Source organism: Herpailurus yagouaroundi, unplaced genomic scaffold, assembly GCF_014898765.1.
Source record: "Herpailurus yagouaroundi ecotype Mexico unplaced genomic scaffold, PumYag 191, whole genome shotgun sequence".
Lineage (NCBI taxonomy): Eukaryota > Metazoa > Chordata > Mammalia > Carnivora > Felidae > Herpailurus > Herpailurus yagouaroundi.
Genome location: NW_024412422.1, coordinates 1,627,145 through 1,644,725, shown reverse-complemented (window position 1 = coordinate 1,644,725; position 17,581 = coordinate 1,627,145). Strand labels below are relative to the sequence as shown.

Here is a 17,581-nt window from a genome sequence, read left to right as displayed (position 1 = left end):
GTTTCATTCAACTGTTGAAAAAAATAACCGTTTATAGGTCTGTTGTCTCTGCTGAGCAGTGAGCCCTGGGGGGGCAGGAGTTGGTCTCACTCTTCTGTGTCCCCTGTGCCTGGTGTCTTATCTGGCTAGAGAGAAGCTCTGGCCTGGGGACCTGGGTGACATCACAGCTGTCCCAAGGCAGTCGCTCACCAGCCTGTGTGCTTAGAGATGGTCAGGCCCCTGGACTTGGGAACTGCTTCGTGGTGGGCCCCCGGAACTATGATGTTGCTGGTGCTTCCTGGGCCCTCTCTCAGTTTCTCTTGTTTCCTGTCTAGGAGATTGTGGACTGGCACAACCCCTGCCAGTGATGGGAAGTGATGCTCGGTGGCAGCAGTGAAGCTCTCTGAGTATGGTAAGGATTGGTGCTTGCCTATTTTCCTGGCATCAGTGTTATTTTGTCACTTTGCTCCTGGGAATGTGGGACATTTTCCTAGGTGACACTCAATATGGGGCAGCCTTCCTCCTGGGAGAGCTTTTGGCTCATTTGAGGGTAAGGATATTTGACCTTCTGTTGGAGTGGCTTGCAGGGCCTCATCACAGTTGCAAGAAAGGTACAAAGTTAGCATGCTTTGTTGGAGTCTTCCATTGTGTCTGGCCGTTGCTAGGGTGTCCCCAGTCTGTTCCTTACGCAGTGAACAGTACCCAGGACATGCTCCCCAGATAGATTGTTACGGCCCCCCAGACATGTTCTGGTCCTTATTTTTTTTTCTCAATGATCATTTGTTGTTCATTACTCAGATTCTGAGATGGCCATAGCTGTTCAAGGTAGAAAAGATTATGTGCCAGAGCAGAGTTGTATTCATTGTAGGTTGTTAAAGAGACAAGTGACATCTCAAAAGCAACTTTTTTCCTCCCTCAAATCCCTGTTTTTAGATTCGAATTGCAGCCTTAAATGCCAGCTCTACAGTTGAGGATGATCATGAAGGAAGCTTTAAAAGCCACAAAACACAGACCAAGGAGGCCCAGGTATGTAATCCATGGTCTTCCTCTGCAGGTAGACCTTGCTTTCCATTTCTGTAGGTGGTACCTCATTTTAAATGCATTCAAGTGACTTAATGGGATTTCACAGGAAAATCCCATTTTGAAAGATAGCTGGTTAGTTCTCCATCTCATGTTAAACCTGCTTCACTTAGAGATGGTCACACTGAAGAGAAATTCTGTATTCTATGAGCAGTGTTTGGACCAGTCCAGCTCCTGGGCCCGCTTCCCCAGCTGGGGCTAGCTTTCCATGCAACCCATTCTTTGTGCACGCTTCAGGGATTGCACCCAAGGGATGGTAGCATATTAATGGTAGATGGTGCTTTGAGGTTTCCTGGTATACTGTCCTCACTTTCCAATGTGAGGAGGCCCTTGATGGGAGCTGCCTTGATTGGGGTTGGTCGGGGGCCAGGTTCAACTTCAGCTCTCTGGATTCTTGGTCTTTCCTCTCTACTATGAAGCCTGGCATTCCTTCCATTTCAGCCTGCCTCTTTCCTTCCTTCCTTCCTTCCTTCCTTCCTTCCTCCCTTCCTCCCATCCTCCCATCCTCCCATCCTCCCATCCATCCATCCATCCATCCATTCATCTATCCATCCATCCATCTCTCCACCGGTGTCCTGCCTTAGTATAGCAGTGGTTCGCTTCTTCTTCCTGCCTTGGGTTTTCCTGGAATAAACATGTGCCTCCTCTTTCACAGGAGAAACCAAGGCAGTCTGGAGCCCTTTCAAAAGTCTGCTAGTCCTCTATCCCTGGTCCTCAAGGGATGTCAGTGGGGCCCAGCCTGCCCAGTGCCCCCTCTGTCCTGGAGGAGGTTGTCACCCTCCCTGGGCAATGATGAGGCTAGGGCAGAGTGGCAGGGAGAAAACAATGGAAACCATCTATTCTCTAGGAATCACTGGGTTATTATGGCTGGTGAGGCCACTCTCCCAGCTTCACCCAGAAAGGTCCAGCTGAGTTTATAACCTTGCTGTTGCTGTGACCCTGTGTCCCTGGGCCAGTGTTTTTTTGCTATTGCTTAGACTCAGTTGAGCCTGTGTTGCTCCTGTCTCCTTGGGGGACTCCTGAGGGGTTCTTCTCTTAGTAATGAGCTCCTGGGAGGTTGGAGTATTAGAATTGTTTCCACTACAGAGGTTATAGCTGTCAGTTAACATGGCCTTGACTGCAGTCTCCCTTACACACACTTTTGGCTTAAAAAATGACAAACCTTTATACTGTGTGAGAATATCTCTTATCTTGGTTCCCAGGAAGCAGAGGCTTTTGCCTTGTATCACAAGGCCCTGGACCTCCAGAAACATGACCGGTTTGAGGAGTCAGCCAAGGCCTACCATGAACTCCTGGAGGCACGCCTGCTGCGAGAGGTGAGGCACCATAGACCAGGTGGTGGGCTTGCCCTCTGCCCTCCCACTTCTTGGCTGGGCAACCTTGGACATGTTACCTCCCCTCTTTGCCCCTCAGCTTTCCCACCTGTAGAGTGTCAGCCTCGTTGGATTGCTGTGAATTCCCTGAAGGTTGAGTGAATTCAGTGAAGCATCTAGAGTGGTTTTTGGTGCATAGTAAGAACTCTTTGTCGGCTATTTTATTACATTTTCTTTACAACTTCTCTGCCAAGTTGGTGGGGGCTATTGTCCCCGTTTTACAGTTGTGGAAATGGAGGCTTAGTGAAGTGTTGATAGCTCAAAGCCATCCAACTAGTGAAGCATTAGAGCCAGGATTGGAACCTATGGTTTCCTGATACTTAATGATCCTGTTGGCAACACATTTTGGCAAATGCCGTTTGGGTGATAGCCCATGAGCTCAGAAAGCCTGTGTAGATGCTCTGTGGGCATTTGAAAAACAGTTGGAGAAAGGGCTGGAAAAATAACACAGAGGCGCGCTGAGGACACAGGGTATGGGCAGAGAGGGATAGGCAGGGCAGGACCTGGATCCAGCCTTGGGGCCATGCTAGTGATGAGTGAGTTCAACCTGAGTTGACTGGGTCATGGAGATGTTGCCTGGAGGTTTGAAAATGAGTCTCAACTTAAAATTGATTTAAGAAGAATTATATTTCATTAGGAGGAAAGGTTTTGTTTTCAAGTAGCCAAACACCAAACACAGAGACATGCAATAAGGAAGCAGACAGACGCTATCCATGGACATTTTCTAGAACACAGTCCTTCAGTTGAGCAGTCTCCTATACCTCTAGGAAGACAAACACTTGTGTCTCAAGTCCCTACCCCTGGATAGTTTCTACCACTAATGAGGCAAAATGCTAACTGAGTTCTAATTGTCAGTATGAGGAGTCTATCCGTTCTCTTACTCAAGGTATCTGTTCATGTTCCTAATTGGATAGCTTGTCAGGATTCTTTAGTGCTGGTTATAGCGTCTTAGAATTAGGGCCATGGGAATTGCGATCCATACCTCCCCCTTTAGTAGAAAGTGAGTGAGGGCCCAGAGATGAAAATGACTATTCTACTTTACCGAACTTCAGCCATGGGCCAGGGACTGGATATGTTTCAGGAGTGGATCTTCCCTCAGACCACAGAAGAGTGGGCCTCAGAGGTGTGAGCAGGTGAGCACAGCACCGAGTCAGAAGGGTGCTGGCCGGATGTCGGCCTTGTAGCCATAGCTGTGTCCATCTCTCTGTATATCAATTTCAGTCTTAAATGACTGCTGTAGCACTCTCCTCCCTGGCTTATAAAAGTAAAAGGTGGTCACCATAAACAATCAAAAAGTACAGAAAATATACAGAGAAGTTTGTTTTCACATTCATCAGGCATTGGTGTACCTAAAAACTAAATTATGTAGTTATAGTAGCACAAACACTTGGCATAAACAGGTCATGGAACACAGCTGAATCCTAAGAAGTAGACAGCTTAGTTGGTATACATGCTGGTGGTGGCTTGTTGGGGCGAGCTCTTTGTCTCCTGTGGCATCAGCCTGCATGTCACGGAGGATGGAGAATGGTGCTGAGTCCAGCTGGTTAAGTAGGAGGTTAGTGACAAGAGCTTCTGTTGTGTCTGGATGTACCACTTACTATCTATCCAGGGTGGACTCACACAGCTTCTGTAAAAGGGCTTTTGAACAGTTCTGTACCTGGAGGGCAAAGGTACCTGGTGTCCAGCCTTGGTCACCCTGTCGTTGGGAATCTTTCTGCAGCATAAGCTAGACGACAGGAGAAGATCGTGAATGAAGCCTGATTTGAGCCTTTCAGTCTTCTTGTTGCAATTCCTTAAGACACTAGGGTAGATTTCTTGGGATTAGTCAAGGGTTGTGTCCTAAAGTGTGCATGTCCTCAGATCTTATCTGTCCTGACCATGAAGAATGATGTGTGGGGGTGACCTGTCCCAGGACAAGGCTGGGATTTGGACCTGCCCCTGGAAAGAATTTCTTTGCGCCACCGAGTTTTTCTGTTAGTAAATGTTTTACTCCTTGTCCCATGGTTAGAGCAGTAGTTTGTCTCATCAGGGATGTCTTAGAAGTTGTAGCATTTTCAAAGAGTTTTCATAAAAGCTGTAGTGAAGTAACTTTCTATATAAAGCACGTTTACAATCTTTACGTTCTCCTGTCTCGTTTGCACTTTTGATACTTAGGGTAGGATTTACTGTTATAAATCAGAGGCCCTTGGGGCACTAACTTTTTAGTTAAGGTAACTTATTCACAGTCATGTGATGATTACAGAGGTGGGAGCTTAGCTTCCTGCCTCCTAATCCAATAGTCTTCCTGCTGCGGAATGTGTAGAGATGTGTTAGTTGGCTGCCTAGGCACCTCCAGATCCTGCTGCTGCCCCTAGGTGGCTTCCTCATGCCCTGTTCCCCCTCTGTAGGCTTGGTGATGTGGGGGAGCTGTGGGCTCCAGGCTTGACCTTTCGGGCATGGCTGTAGCGATAGGGAGGGTTCCCCCTGTCTCTTTTCGTTCCCAGACTATCTGCAAACTGCCTTGTGGTGGTCTGACTTTTCTTCTCTGTCTGCTTGGAGCTGGAGGGGTCCCCCAAGAACATCTAGCGTAGTGCTTTCATTTTCCAATGGATGGTGCCACCGGACTGGGCCAAGGGCCTGCGGCAGAGACCAGCCCGGAAGTCAGGTATCCTGCTGACTGCCTGCCGAGGCTTCAAGGCCTAGGTGTCCCTTCTAGGTGTCTCTGTTTTTGTTTATAGGCAGTTTCGTCTGGTGATGAGAAAGAAGGGTTGAAGCACCCTGGGCTGATGCTGAAATATTCCACATATAAGAACCTGGCCCAGCTGGCAGCCCAGCGAGAAGACCTGGAGACAGCCATGGAATTCTACTTGGAGGTGTGGTTTTGGCAGCGCTCAGCTCCCTCAGGGTTTTTGAAAGCTCTCGGTGGAGGGGGTGAGGTTGTGGTCTTATTGGCTAAATTGAAGAACTTGTAGTGGCGCATTGCTGAGCTGTGGTGCCTGAGACCTTCATCAGCAGGTGGTAACAGGGAGTTCAGAGAGAGCAGGGGCCCGCATGTGCGTTCATCCTCTGCCACTCAGGTGTGTGTGCGTACCCTCTCTGGGCCTCCAGGTCCATACCAGGATGGTGGGCATAGTAAGAAGGAGGGTGTTTATGAAAATTAAATGAATTGGTACATACACAAGTTATGAGAGCACAGCCTGCCCCCTGGTACCCTGCTCCTGCTCATTGCCATATCGCCATGATTTCTGTGTTACCGTCACCGTCTCGGTGGGTACCCCTGATGTGCTCTACACCATGCGAACTGCTCTCCATGCATGTGCTAACTCTGCACCATCTTGCAGGAAGGTGTCTTCATCTTCATTTTAGTGATGAGGGGACTGAGGCTCGGGATCACTCTGCTAGTCAGTGTAGAAACAGGGATGTGAACTGAGGTCTGTCTCTAGCCTATAATCTTTCTAGGATCCCACAATTTAAAATTAAATTAAAAATTTTATGGGGCGCCTGGGTGGCTCAGTCGGTTAAGCGTCCAACTTCAGCTCAGGTCACGATCTCGCTGTCCGTGAGTTCGAGCCCCGTGTCGGGCTCTGGGCTGATGGCTCAGAGCCTGGAGCCTGCTTCCGATTCTGTGTCTCCCTCTCTCTCTGCCCCTCCCCCGTCCATGCTCTGTCTCTCTCTGTCTCAAAAATAAATAAACGTTAAAAAAAAATTTTTTTTTAATTAAATTAAAATTTTAAATCTAATAGAAATACCCCACAGATCACCTATTTTAATGGTAATTTCGCTTCTTTTATCTATCAGTTATGTAAGGAATACAGATGTTCAGAGAGATAAAGTATGTCAAGAAAATGTTCTGAATTTGATCATTTGATTCATGTACCTTGTATTTGCCATTTTTTCTGGGTAGATTGAGTGGCTGGGCCAGTGCTATGTCCCTCCCATCACCACTGGGTGCCTGTTCAGCAAGAGAGCTGACTGACTGTGAATACACTCTGTTTGTGCTCCTTCTAGGCAGTCATGCTGGACTCCACGGATGTCAACCTCTGGTATAAAATTGGACACGTGGCCCTGAGGCTCATCCGGGTCCCCCTGGCTCGCCACGCTTTTGAGGAAGGGCTCCGGTGCAATCCTGACCACTGGCCCTGCTTGGACAACCTCATCACTGTCCTGTACACCCTCAGTGATTACACAAGTGAGTCAGGCTTTGATGGCTTTCTCCCATGTGCTTGTGGTTTTGGGACAGAGGAGGGAGAACAGCTTGGGTAAGTTGGAGGCCAGGTTAACACTGAAGGGCTTTCTGCCTAACTATCAGGAAAGGGAGATGACTTTGCATTCCTGCTTTATTGCGTGTGTCTGTCTTACTCAAATGAGATTTATCAAGAGCATTGTAGTAATAGGTGGCATGTTCTCTGAGTGGTTTTTCCTTTGGTTATCTCATTTCATCCTTGCATTGTCCCATCCTGTGCCAGAAACTCTTTCTATAACTTGCTGACAGAGAGCCTAGCAGCTGCCGCTTGACTCCTTCTGGTGCTGGGACCTCACTGTCCTTGGAGGCAGTCTCTTCCTTTGCAGAGCAGCAGGGCTACTGGGAAGGTCTCTGCCAGATGGAGCCCCAGTCTGCCCTCTAATTGCTTAAGCTCCTTTGCTCCAGCCTTGACATCTGCTCTGCAGAGAACACCTCTGTCCCTTGCATGGGCTGGTCCTGAGGCAGGCACTGATTAGGTGTTCTGGGAGTTAGCATCCTCTGGGTGTCCTCTGAGGCCAGAGCGGAAAGAGGCTCTCCAGGAGTGCTCAGAGCAGGGCTGAGTGCAGTGGGAGCCCAGGGCTCTGTGAGCTGACTGTGTTTGCTGCAGGCTGGTCTGGTGTGTGAAGGTGCTCTGTATGTGGCTGAGCTGCTATTCTTTTTAGGAGAAACATGCTGATGAGCACTTGCCATCATTCTAAGCCTGGAAGACTGACTGGCAGAGGCTCCTCCCCTGCCCCCTTTTTTAAGTGTTTATTTATTTTTGAGAGAGACAAACAGAGTGCGAGCCAGGAAGGGGCAGAGTGAGAGGGAGACACAGAATCTGAAGCAGGCTCCAGGCTCTGGGCTGTCAGCACAGAGCCCAATGTGGGGCTTGAACCCACAAACTGTGAGATCATGATCTGAGCCGAAGTCAGATGCTTAACTGACTGAGCCACCCAGGCGCCCCTTTCCCTTCCCTTTTTTAAAGACAAATAGCATGGATTATTTTGAGAAGCACTAGGCCCTGCTCACGATTGTCCACCTCTGGTTCTTCACAACCACTTTTTAAAGCTCTTTAATTGAAGTAGAACACACACACAGTGCACAGTGTGTATACATACAACAAATCAAGATGCAGATTGTTTCTAGAGCCCCAGAAGGCATGCTGCTTTGGGTCCCATTCCAGTCATTATCACCCCAGAGGTGATCTTGATTTCTCCCTTTTGTCACTCACCAGAGATGAGCTCTGCTTGTTGTCAAGCCTCCTCTGTGTGGCATCAGATGGCGGTATGTACCCTTCACAGCCTGGCTCCTGTGACTGTGGTCTTCCTGTCCATGAGTGCACCCAGGCAGTCGCTAGGGCCTTTTTATTGCCCTGTCATCTGTTATGTGTGTACACAATTTGACCATTCTGTGCTTGTACACTGGGTCGTTTCCAGAGTTGAGGTTTTGCATTCACTGCTGTGAATGTTCTTGTGTGCATCCGCTGGTGGACAGAGCACTTGTTTTGTCGGTTGCCGCAGTTTTCACCCCCCGCTAGCAGAATGTGAGTCCTTGTGGGGCACCTTTGGACCCTCACAGCTTCTTCTTCCAAGGGTGTTTAAGCTCCTCTTGGAAGCTTTTCCAGCAGCTTGGGTGCCACCTTGAGGTGGACAGGCTTGTGTTCTGCCTTCCTTTTCCCCAGCCACCTGGTTTAGTTCTTTGCACTCCTCTCTCACGGTGAGAGAAGTTGTCCTTGGGGGAAAATAGGCCTGGGGGACTGAATGGCTGTGCTGTCTGGGAGAGCCCTGCCCTGATTGACCTGATGCTCATTGAAACCCCAAAGTAAAAGCAGCATGTGGTATCAACTCCCAGCGGCACTTAATCCACTTGAGATGAGGAGGCAGGGTGCTTGGGGTTGATGCCTGCTGACCACCTCTTGTTCCCTTGGGACTTCCTAGGCCTTCCCTCTGTGGGAACAGTGGTGTAGTGCAGCTAGAGCGGTGAGCTTTACTGCAGCCAGAATGCCTGCTGAGAGCCAGCATCGTCAAATGCTCAGGGCCTCCTTGGTTTTCTCTCTGGGTGTCTGTGGTGTCTGTGGTCCCAGAGAGACCATGTTCTTGTTTGTGTGGGGCAGGAGCCTGCGGGCTATCTAGCAGCTCTTCAGTCAGCTGCTTTCTGTGCTATGCTGGGACTACCTGGGCCCTTCCTGCTCACAGATTGCACAGCCTTCGTGTGCCTTGCAGGGGGGCAGTGTGGTACCTGTGGAACTTTGTGACCAGGCTCTGTTTTCTCCTCCTATGGAACTCTAGGAGGACACCACTTCCTTCTGTCTCTCAAAGCTCCCATGCCCACATCTCTACTTCTGCTCTTTCTTTCCTCCTTAGTCCTGGCTCCTTCTTTGTCTGGTTATTCTTGATAGGAGTGTCTTGCAATCCATCCACACTCAGATCCCGAAGCTGAGCAGAGCACGGTAGTGGTCCAAGTGCCCAGCAAAAGCAGAGCTGGCACTTGGCTGCACTGTACCATTTCCCTGTGTGTTCACAGGTGAGGCCTGCAGGCACCGAGTCTGCTGGGGACTCATGGCAGTCCTGTCTGTTGGGCTAATCCCACTTACAAATGCTAAAGGTTTTCCTAGTTCACATCGTAGCTCTGCTTTGTGATTTCTCGCCCTCCCATTTTTTCTCTATGTTGCTTTGCCTGTTACTGTCTCTAGTCCTGGAGGAGCTGGAGAAGGCACAGACTTTCCAGATCATTGATTTGAGGAGGCTCATTGACATGAATGGTGTACATGTATTTAATTACAAGCAGTAGCTGTTTTTGGTAAGGAGAGTTTAAAGAAAAGAAAAAGAGAAGGAGGAAAATTGGAAAATACAGATAAGCAGAAGGAACAGAAGCTGGTATTATGTATACAAATGGAGTCACACCGTGTGGCCTGTTTGGTTTCCTGCCTTCTCCCCATGCTGTCCTGTGGCCTTTCCTCTGGTCAGTGAGCACACTCTCGACCATCTGTGTGGCGGCCGCTCAGCAACCCAGTGTGTGGATTGGGGAAGCCTTCCTTAACTAGGCTCCCCTGGTGAGGCAGGGTGGTTTCCTGGTTTTTTTGAAGGCTGTCTTCCGGTTAGCCAGTAGCCAATCACTGTGGGCCTTTAGGTGTTTGCAGTAGTTCCCAGAGGTGGATTGTTGGGCCGAGGGTTTGTGTGTAACGCCTCCGGTTCTCCAGAAAGATCATACAGTCCGTCCTCACATAGCGGCATTTGGGTTTGCCTCATCTACTGTGGGTGATAGTATTTTCAGTATCTTTCCTGATTGAATTAGGTAAAGTGGTGTCTCCTTATTGTTTACCATCATTACTTCCATTCCAGAGTAGGGACATTTTCTTGGTGTTAACTGGGAAGGCCAGAGGTTTGGGGTGCAAGCTCAGAGGTCGTATTGTTTCTTTCCCTGCCAGCATGTCTCTACTTCATCTGCAAAGCTTTGGAGAAGGACTGCCGGTACAGCAAAGGACTGGTTCTCAAGGAAAAGATCTTTGAAGAACAGCCTTGTCTCCGGAAGGACTCCCTCCGAATGTTCCTTAAATGGTGGGTCCTGCCTCTTCCTATGCTGGTTCTGCACCCCTCCTCCCCCAGCAATGTGTGGTTGGTGGATATCAGGAGGCGTGTGCACCGCCTTCTCTCAGGTCCTGACCTTCTGGCAGATGAGCCCCTGCACTTCATTCCCCACACTACCCCCTCACCTGGCTTTGATCCTGCCCTTGCTTATTACTTGCCTGTATGCTTAATCATGGTGGTGCCTCCTTGGCTCTCTGCTGCCCTCCTTTCCTACTGGCCTGCTGGCTCTTGGCATTCACCAGCTGTCCTCTGGATGTTTGCAGTAACCTGCTGTCCACCTTGCCTTCTTACCATTTCCCTTTGTAGGGCTTTGCTCCCAGTGATTCCCATGTTCAGTGTCCCAGAAATGACCTTGACCCTGTGCCACCCCTGCCTTGCCTCTAGGACAAAGCACATGCTCAGTACATCACCTAGGAGGTCCTTTAGAGTCTGACCCCCTTGGTTCTTCTCCTCGCTTCCCCCTTCTCCCTCCCGGGGGAGAAGAGTGCCCTGGGGTCCCCAACAGATTCCAGGCCTGGCCCCGTTGTGCACTGACCTGTCCCTGTGCCCTGGCTCCCTCATGCCCTCACCTGGAAGGCATCTTTCCTCCTCTCCACCTGTTGTGCCATTGCTCCATCTTTGTGTTCCAGCTCACAGGTCACCTTTGGTTAGCTTTCCAAACTCTGGCTGTCTTCTTCCCCCAACCCTCCAGATGAACCAACTCCTCTGTCCTCTGGTCCTTGGCCCTTGGAACTCAGCTGGTGATGGATATTTATCTCTGTCTGTCCCTTGTGAGATTATACTTCTTGTTCATATCTATCCTGATGGTGTTAACCGTCTTTGGAGAGAGATAAAATGGAAAAATAAATCCATAAGCAAGTGACTTTGTGGTAGAGCCCTGCTGAGAGGCATCAGGACACCCTGGGCAGGAGGGCAGGTATTGCTGGGCCACCTCAGGTGGAGGTGTGTCTGTGTGAGGGCACCTGAGGCCTCAAAGCCCCCACCCACCCTTTCTCTAGTTTGGATATACCAGGGACTTTGGTGAGTTTGGGGGGTCTGATGACTTTTTTGGATAGGACAGGATAGGAAAGTTCTTTTAAAATTCTCTGTACATAATTGAGAGCAAGGTTATATTTTTCTGTGGCTTTTCTGACATTACTGTCGTATTGTTAATACATATGAAAACCCTTTGCTCAATTTTGAATTGTAGAAGGAACAAAGGGTATTAGTCACTTCTAGTGTATGTGGGTATTAAGAATGCTAATTACTGCCCTTAGAGGCCAGACTCAAGGGGTTATTTTGTTTGTAAGAAGAATGAATACAGATTAAAGGATATTAACTTAACTGCATCCCTGTCTGTAAAATTTCAGCCTTGGCTCTAGTTTGTGACATTATAATTTCTGTGTCTTACATGGTTTTAGTGACATGTCAATCCATGATGTGTCAGTGAGCGCAGCTGAGACGAAGGCCATTGTAGAGGAGGCCCTGGGGCTGCGGAAGAAGAGGCAAGCGTTGACCGTGCGGGAGAAGGAGCCAGACTTGAAGTTGGTGCAGCCCATCCCCTTCTTCACGTAGGTCGTCATCTGGGTCTCTGGGGTTGCTGGGTTGGCGGGTGGACCCTGCACAGGAGGGAGAGGCCCCGAGGCCTGAGCCCGGGCTGATGGTGTGAGTGGGAGCTGGGTCCACGTTGGACAGATGCCTAGAGGCGTGCACTTAACTTGCTGGTTGCCAAGAAGCAGGCCAAGTCTCTCACAAGTGTGCCTCATTTAAGTCTCTCTTTGCTCTTGCCGTTCTTGATGCCAGCCACCTGCCACCTCCCTGTAAACCCCTTCTCAGTCTGCCCTTCCCGGAGGGGAAAATGAAACTAACATTTGCCAAGCACTGGACAGGAGGAAACTGGGTTCAGAGCAGTGAAATGGTGAATGGAGAGTCTGGAGTTGATCCCAGGTGTGGGTTCTGTGGCTCTTGAACCCATGGTCTCCCTCAAGGGCTATGTGGGATGCACTGAAGGATGGGCTTCAGGATAGCCTTTGTGAATCCCACAGTGTGTGAGCAGTCCCCAGGGAAGAGAAAACTGGTATTGGCAGCCTCCCAGAGTTGGGGTCATTCTGCCCCCTCGTGAGATCTGGCGTGCAGTTTTTGTTTTTAAAATTCTGACGTTGAATCCTGAATCTTTAAATTTAGTATGCTTTGACAGCAGTGTTCTCCTACTCAGGTGTTGTCACGTAGTGGTCTGCAGCTTCTGCCCTGGATCAGGCAGACCCGGGGCTGGTGTTGGCACCCATAAGTGGGTGACCCTGGGATACTACATGCCACTCCCTAAAAACAGGGAGAGCAACCGTCTCTTGTAGGGTTGTCATGATATTGAAATAGAGCAGCTTTGGCCAGCACAGAGCCAGCACCTGGCACACGCTCAGGAGGAGCTAGCTTTCGATCCATGGTATGACTTGCTGGTATGTTTCCACCTGTTGAGTCTGCCAGGAATGTCTTCCCGCCCGGACCCTGAGACGGTTGGAAAGTTGGGGCTGCTCTGCCATCTAGTCAGATGGCCTTCCCATTATTTTGTCAGCTGGGTCAGGAGCCCCATTCTGTTTGAGTGTGTGGGCTCCCTAGCTAAGAGGTTTGGGACTTTGGGAAGGACCCTGGATGTCTCCCTGTTACAGTGAAGGAGAGAAAGGCCTGAGAATGCTGGAGAGCATCCTGGTGATGTGACTAGAGAAGAGAAGCTGTGAAACCAGTGTCCAGCCTGCCCTCATGCAGGCGGAAGGCCAAATGGAAGCATGAGGGGAGTGGGCTTGGCTGGAGGAAGCACTAGTTGGTAGTGAAGTCCAGGATTGGGTTATTAGAGGAAGAGTGCGGAGATTCTCTCTCTCTGGGAGGGTGGGTGGGGCTTTTAAAATAACCACTGTCTATTATAGGCCTCAGCACACTCCTCCCACAGAGGACTAGATGGTAGATGCTTTAGGCTTTGTGGGCCAGGTCTCATCTCTGTTGTATAGTCTTCTCGGGTATGTGTGTGTAACAACCCTTTATAAATGCGAATATTGTTCTTAGCTTGTGGGCTGTACAAAACAGGCTGTGGGCCACAGTTTGCCACCCCTTGGTCTATTCATTGCCTAGGTATATGAAATTGTGTATTTAAGGCATTAGATATAACACAGATGGTGAGCAAATTTTTCCCCATCTGCACGTAACCCTTACTGAAGACTGGAAAAGAACAGGTAAGAAATCCCTTCTAGTCCTAGGAGCCTCCATTTGGTTAGGTTCTGGATTTTAAAGCATCTTCCATTTGTATTCTTTCCATAGCATTTCCTGGGTGCCAGCTTCATGCCAAGCACTGTGCTCTGTGCTGGGGACTCAGTATGGTGGGACCTGGTCCCTCTCTGGGGGCATTTGAGGGGTAGTCGGTCACCTGGAAGAAAAAGCACATGCCTCATGCTGAGGAGCCTTCGAGGAGAGTAGCACAGCACCTTGTGCAGAGCTCATAATGGAGTGTGCACTGCTTTGGGGTTCAGGGAAAGGCTTAGGTGCTAGAGCTGGAGTCTGACAGGAGTGGCAGAGAGGCTGGGATGTGAGTGAGAGCCTCATCGGGGGTAGAAAGAAGCCTGTGCAAAGTTCCTGTGGTATGTAGGGGTATGATTTTGTTTGTAGAATCGAAAGAAAGCTAGCATGGTGGGGGTGGTGGGGGTGGAGTGTGAGGTGAGGCTGGGTCAGTTGGCTGGACGAGGCCATGTGGCGCCCTGAGGCTGAGGGTGTGATTTTTAGCCTGAGAGCATGGGAAGCCAATCAGAGATGGGTGGGTGGATATATCGTGCCACACCATATCGGACCACAACACAATATATAACAACATAAAGCATGAAGCGAGAGACAGCGTACAGTATATCATACCACACCACAGTAAGACAGACACCTGTCATAGCACATAGCACACAGCATACGACATACGACATAGCACACACCACAGCACACAGTGGTCTTGGTTTGCCATGCTGCAGGCCTCGGCCCAGGTGGGGACCCACTGAGATGCTGCTCCCAAGGGGCCCTGCCCGAGGGCCCATTCAGCCGCTTTCGACCACATCCCTGTTAACAGCCCCTCTTCACCTTCCTCTCCCCCAACCAAAAATAGGATTAGTGGCATCAGAGAAATGCCACAGATGAATTAAAAATTCGACCTTGTAGGGAAGGAGCTTTTGAAGTGAGTCAGTGGTTTTCATGCCTGCTTGGTGGAGTCTGAAGGTACCTGAGCTGCTTCACGGCTTGTGCCAGGGTGAGGGCAGGAGGCTGCTGGGCCCTGCTCCTCCTGCTCCGTCTGCTCCACCTCAGTGGTGTTAGACTCGGGATTTTGTCCATACCGATGACGACAAAACCGTGAGCACTCGGCCTGCCCTCATGGAGATGGCAGTCATGGGGCCAGTTCTGCCGCCTCTCCACAGGCTTGGAGCACCTGATTATGGGTGCTGACCAGGTGTGGTGACCCTTTTCTTGCAGCTGGAAGTGTCTCGGGGAGAGTTTACTGGCCATGTACAACCACCTCACCACCTGTGAGCCCTTGCGGCCCAGCCTCGGCAAGAGGATCGACCTGTCTGACTATCAGGACCCCAGCCAGCCTCTGGTGTCTTCTGTGGTGGTGGCACCTGTCAGCGTGATCCAACCAAGCCCCATCCCTGCCAATCCAGCTGTGACTGTGGCAGAACCCGTGGTCTCCTATGCCCCTGTGGCTGCAGCCAGCTTCCCACTGCATAGTCCCAGCCTGCTGGAGACTGGTGTTCCTGCAGGTGAGGAAACCTCCTGGGGTCACTTCTGGGGAGGCCCCATTTGCTGGGCAAGAATGAGTGTTGTGATGCCCTGGCCTCTCCAGAGAGATGGGTCTTGCTCATGCTCCTGGCTCAAGGTTTAGGTGGGAGCCCCTAGCTCTGCAGGGGAGGCTTGGCCACAGGGCTGCTGCTGGTCTGGGGTCACTTCAGCACTGAAGCCCCCGAGGGGAGGGGGTCAGAGCTCAGGGATGCAGCTGCTTAGGACTGCTAAACGCCTGGCTAGTAGGTCCTGGCATAAAGGTTGCTCTTCCCACTTGTCATATGTGAGCTGGCAGGTCCCTTTGCTGGTTCTGCCCTGTTGCTGGCCATGTGCCATAGCACTGGGCACTGCTGTGCGCTGACATTGAGGGTGACATTGACCTTAAAAAACAGTCTGTAACGTGGATGGAACTGGAGAGTGTGATGCTAAGTGAAATAAGCCATACAGAGAAAGACAGATACCATATGGTTTCACTCTTATGTGGATCTTGAGAAACTTAACAGAAACCCATGGGGGAGGGGAAGGAAAAAAAAAAAAAAAAGAGGTTAGAGTGGAAGAGAGCCAAAGCATAAGAGACTGTTAAAAACTGAGAACAAACTGAGGGTTGATGGGGGGTGGGAGGGAGGGGAGGGTGGGTGATGGGTATTGAGGAGGGCACCTTTTGGGATGAGCACTGGGTGTTGTATGGAAACCAATTTGACAATAAATTTCATATATTGAAAAAAACAGTCTGCAAAGTTACCACTATATGGTAATATATTTTTTAATGGTTTTATTGATTTTTTTATAATCAATGTCAATGAAGTTATAAAAAAATTTCAGACAAAAGTTCCAAGCCTTTTCTTGATTTCTGTGTCCCTGATAAAAAGAATATCTAGCAGTTAAAGAAGTTTCTGAATGAACATGTATGTTGGTTCTAACTTTTTTGCTTAATCATACATGACAATCACACATAACACTCCTCTGCTCTCTGTGTAATGCATACGATTCTCTTGCTTGTGTCCTATCATTGGGTGCTTAGAAGGTCCTGGGCAGTGGGCAGAATCAATGTCGCTGCTGTTTGCTCTGTGATGTCCCAGGTACATCCACTGAGGCGCCAGAGGCACTTGCAGCCAGTGGGGGTGGGGTGGGGGTGGACAGGGAGTCTTTGAGACCCTGGTGTTCTGTAGCTGTGGGAATAATCTTGAGATTTGGCTTTTGGGTTCTGTGAATTCAAGCAAGGTATGAGTTAAGTATTTTGAGTTTGAAATTAACTTTATTCAGGACTCTTGTTAAAAGACGAACAGTTACTTGAATGTCAGAAATAAAGATGAAATACACTGGTGGAATTAGAAAATTAGGGGCACTAATGTGCCTCTTTGGTGCGTTTTCTTACCTCTGCCCCTTATAAGATTTCAGTTTGCACTCTTTGTGAAGGTGATGTTTCTGGGGGAGATAAATCCAAGAAAGGAGTAAAACGGAAGAAGATTGCAGAAGAGAGTGGAGAGACCGCGAAGCGGCGTTCTGCCCGTGTACGAAACACTAAGTGCAAGAAAGAAGAGAAAGTAGACTTCCAGGAGCTTCTGATGAAATTCTTGCCATCTAGGTACTATGCAGATGTTTTCTCATTTGCAAAAATAAGCAAACATATAAGCCTCCAGCCTGTGCCACCAGTAAAGTTTTTCCTTCCATTGCCACCCCCTCCCTGGCATCTCCTTTGTGTCCCCATGACATCTGTGCCAATAGCCAAAGCACAGATGTCACTGGTTTGGGGTCTTGGGTTCTTCTCACTTCTCTTCCCTCTGAACTTCCTGAGTCAGGAGCCATGACTTACTCATCTTTTGGAGGACCCGCATGCTCCTTGGGCCCTCAGGAGATGGATGGATCACTGAGCTAGAGGCTACTCGCCCATGTCCTCATGCATGCACAGACACCCACTTGCTGGGAGGCCTAGGGCTATTGCTGCTGGAGTGCAGACTCTGGGAAACCCCACAGAAGGGAGCACCCATTCCGCTTTGGGGAAGAGTATGCGTGCTTGGTTTCTCCAGGCTCAGTAGGATTCCCTCAAATTCTGAGAAGGAAGAGGATAGGTTTGTAAATCCTCTTGCTTTCGCCAGTTCCTAGTGTTTTCAGAGAGGCCTCAAGGGAGGAGCAGTGCTAAGGCTGCCCCAAGTTGGGAGGGGCCTGGGCTCCAATGTTCCTTAAGCCTGTTTTCACTAGGCCTCTTGCTTTTTGTCCTTGTCTCCCTACCTCCTCCAAAGGTTCCCGGGTTCTTGATTCCTGAGTCATCCTGGGCACCTTTGTTTATGGTACCAGTAGGTGGGCTTCCTGATGCCTCCTCCCCTGCTCTTAGCTGAGTGGAGAGAGTTGTGCTGTTCCATCATCTTGCTGCCATCTGACATTTGGTGGGCATGTTTCTTGTCTGCTAGGGCTTCCTCTCCTATCCCCTGTGTCTTTGTGAGTTCATACCTTTTTATCCCTTCACAGTTACTAGAATAGTTTGGGAGGTAACTGTGTATATTCAGCAGGCTGGCTGGCTGGCTGGCTTATTTATTTATTTATTTATTTATTTATTTATTTATAAAGAGAGCTTGAGCAGGGGA

General features: G+C 49.5%; 1 protein-coding gene and 1 long non-coding RNA gene across 6 annotated transcripts in view; one reads left to right on the top strand and one right to left on the bottom strand.

Moving 5' to 3' along the window:
• Window positions 1–17,581, top strand: part of CABIN1 (calcineurin binding protein 1) — a 155,634-nt gene that overhangs the window by 14,109 nt on the left and 123,944 nt on the right. For all 5 annotated transcript variants that reach the window (XM_040443562.1, XM_040443564.1, XM_040443565.1 and 2 more), the window contains 9 exons: window positions 315–391; window positions 913–1,005; window positions 2,262–2,375; window positions 5,150–5,284; window positions 6,420–6,600; window positions 10,064–10,193; window positions 11,624–11,773; window positions 14,694–14,980; window positions 16,416–16,584. In XM_040443562.1, coding sequence (XP_040299496.1) covers window positions 389–391; window positions 913–1,005; window positions 2,262–2,375; window positions 5,150–5,284; window positions 6,420–6,600; window positions 10,064–10,193; window positions 11,624–11,773; window positions 14,694–14,980; window positions 16,416–16,584 — 1,262 coding nt within the window. In that variant the 5' untranslated portion in view covers window positions 315–388. The remainder of the gene's footprint in view (window positions 1–314; window positions 392–912; window positions 1,006–2,261; window positions 2,376–5,149; window positions 5,285–6,419; window positions 6,601–10,063; window positions 10,194–11,623; window positions 11,774–14,693; window positions 14,981–16,415; window positions 16,585–17,581) is intronic.
• Window positions 8,560–10,659, bottom strand: LOC121010169 (uncharacterized). Its single transcript, XR_005781029.1, has 3 exons — window positions 10,349–10,659; window positions 10,279–10,281; window positions 8,560–8,688 (listed from the first exon to the last, which is right to left on the bottom strand). It is a non-coding gene; the product is annotated as an uncharacterized LOC121010169 (long non-coding RNA).